The sequence below is a fragment of the Mus pahari genome, chromosome 1 (assembly GCF_900095145.1).
Source record: "Mus pahari chromosome 1, PAHARI_EIJ_v1.1, whole genome shotgun sequence".
Lineage (NCBI taxonomy): Eukaryota > Metazoa > Chordata > Mammalia > Rodentia > Muridae > Mus > Mus pahari.
Genome location: NC_034590.1, coordinates 115,363,348 through 115,364,347, shown reverse-complemented (window position 1 = coordinate 115,364,347; position 1,000 = coordinate 115,363,348). Strand labels below are relative to the sequence as shown.

Genomic DNA, 1,000 nt, shown 5'->3' with positions numbered 1-1,000 from the left:
TGATCACCCTACTATGAGTGTATGGTGTGAACCTCTGTGATCACCCTACTATGAGTGTATGGTGTGAACCTCTGTGATCACCCTACTATGAGTGTGAAGGCAGACAGTCACGAGTTTGAAGCTCTCTCGGCTACAAGTGAGTATGAGGCCTGAGCTATATAAGACCCTGTCTCTAAAAGTAGGGGTGGGGGGGATACTTGGTTCAGCCAGGGGTGGTGTCCAGGAAAACCAGTATGGTCTGGATAGCATATGGGAGGGGACCTCAGGGCCTCTTAAGAGTGAGAGCAAGGACAGAACCTAAGAAGTCACCATTCCTGAAATCCTGTGATTATGCCGTGCTCTCTGCTGCCTTGTATCCATAGCCCACTTCTGGAAACTGTACCCACCTCCGCGTTGTTGGAATAGGCATACAGCGCTAGCGGCTTCTCCCGCCGGTTCATGAACTCAATGGCCTCATCCAGGCTTCTCACAGTCATCAGGGGCAGGATGGGCCCAAAGATCTCCTCCTGCATCACGGGCTCTGTCTCCTGCACGTCCACCAGCACTGTGGGAGCTGCAGACACAGGAGTGGACTCAGCCTCTCCACAGGCAGGACTTGCAGAGGGACGGGGCTGTGAGAGGGAGAGAGCGTGGTCTCCAGGCTAGGGAATCTCAGGGTCTGAGCTATGAGGACTCAAGATTTAATGACTGGGATGTTGGCCTGATGAGATGGGGGACAATAGAGGGAGGACAGGGGTTTAAAGTGCACTCTGAGCACCTAGAACAGGGGTGGGGCTCAGTAGGCTTCAGTCCTGGGACAGCTATTTGGAATTGAGGAGTCACAGAACCAAGGACCACAGCGAGGAGACTCCTATCTCCAAAAGCCCAGTTGTGGGTTCAGACTTGAGGTCCAGAAAGGTGCCTCCAGTATGAAGGGTCTCAGCCCAGGAGGGCTGTGTGCCAGCGACAGGGACAGGAGACTCACCAATGTAGCGCTCTCCCTCATCGCTCTGGCCACCGA

The 1,000-nt window shown here is 54.3% G+C and overlaps 2 protein-coding genes across 2 annotated transcripts in view; both read right to left on the bottom strand.

Moving 5' to 3' along the window:
• The window catches only part of LOC110325535 (aldehyde dehydrogenase family 3 member B3-like), a 4,349-nt gene extending 3,355 nt beyond the window's left edge, over positions 1–994 (bottom strand). Inside the window, exon 1 of the mRNA XM_021203580.1 lies at positions 965–994. Within this exon, the coding sequence (XP_021059239.1) occupies positions 965–985 (21 nt within the window). The 5' untranslated portion in view covers positions 986–994. The remainder of the gene's footprint in view (positions 1–964) is intronic.
• The window catches only part of Aldh3b2 (aldehyde dehydrogenase 3 family member B2), a 24,617-nt gene that overhangs the window by 15,086 nt on the left and 8,531 nt on the right, over positions 1–1,000 (bottom strand). The window lies entirely within an intron of this gene.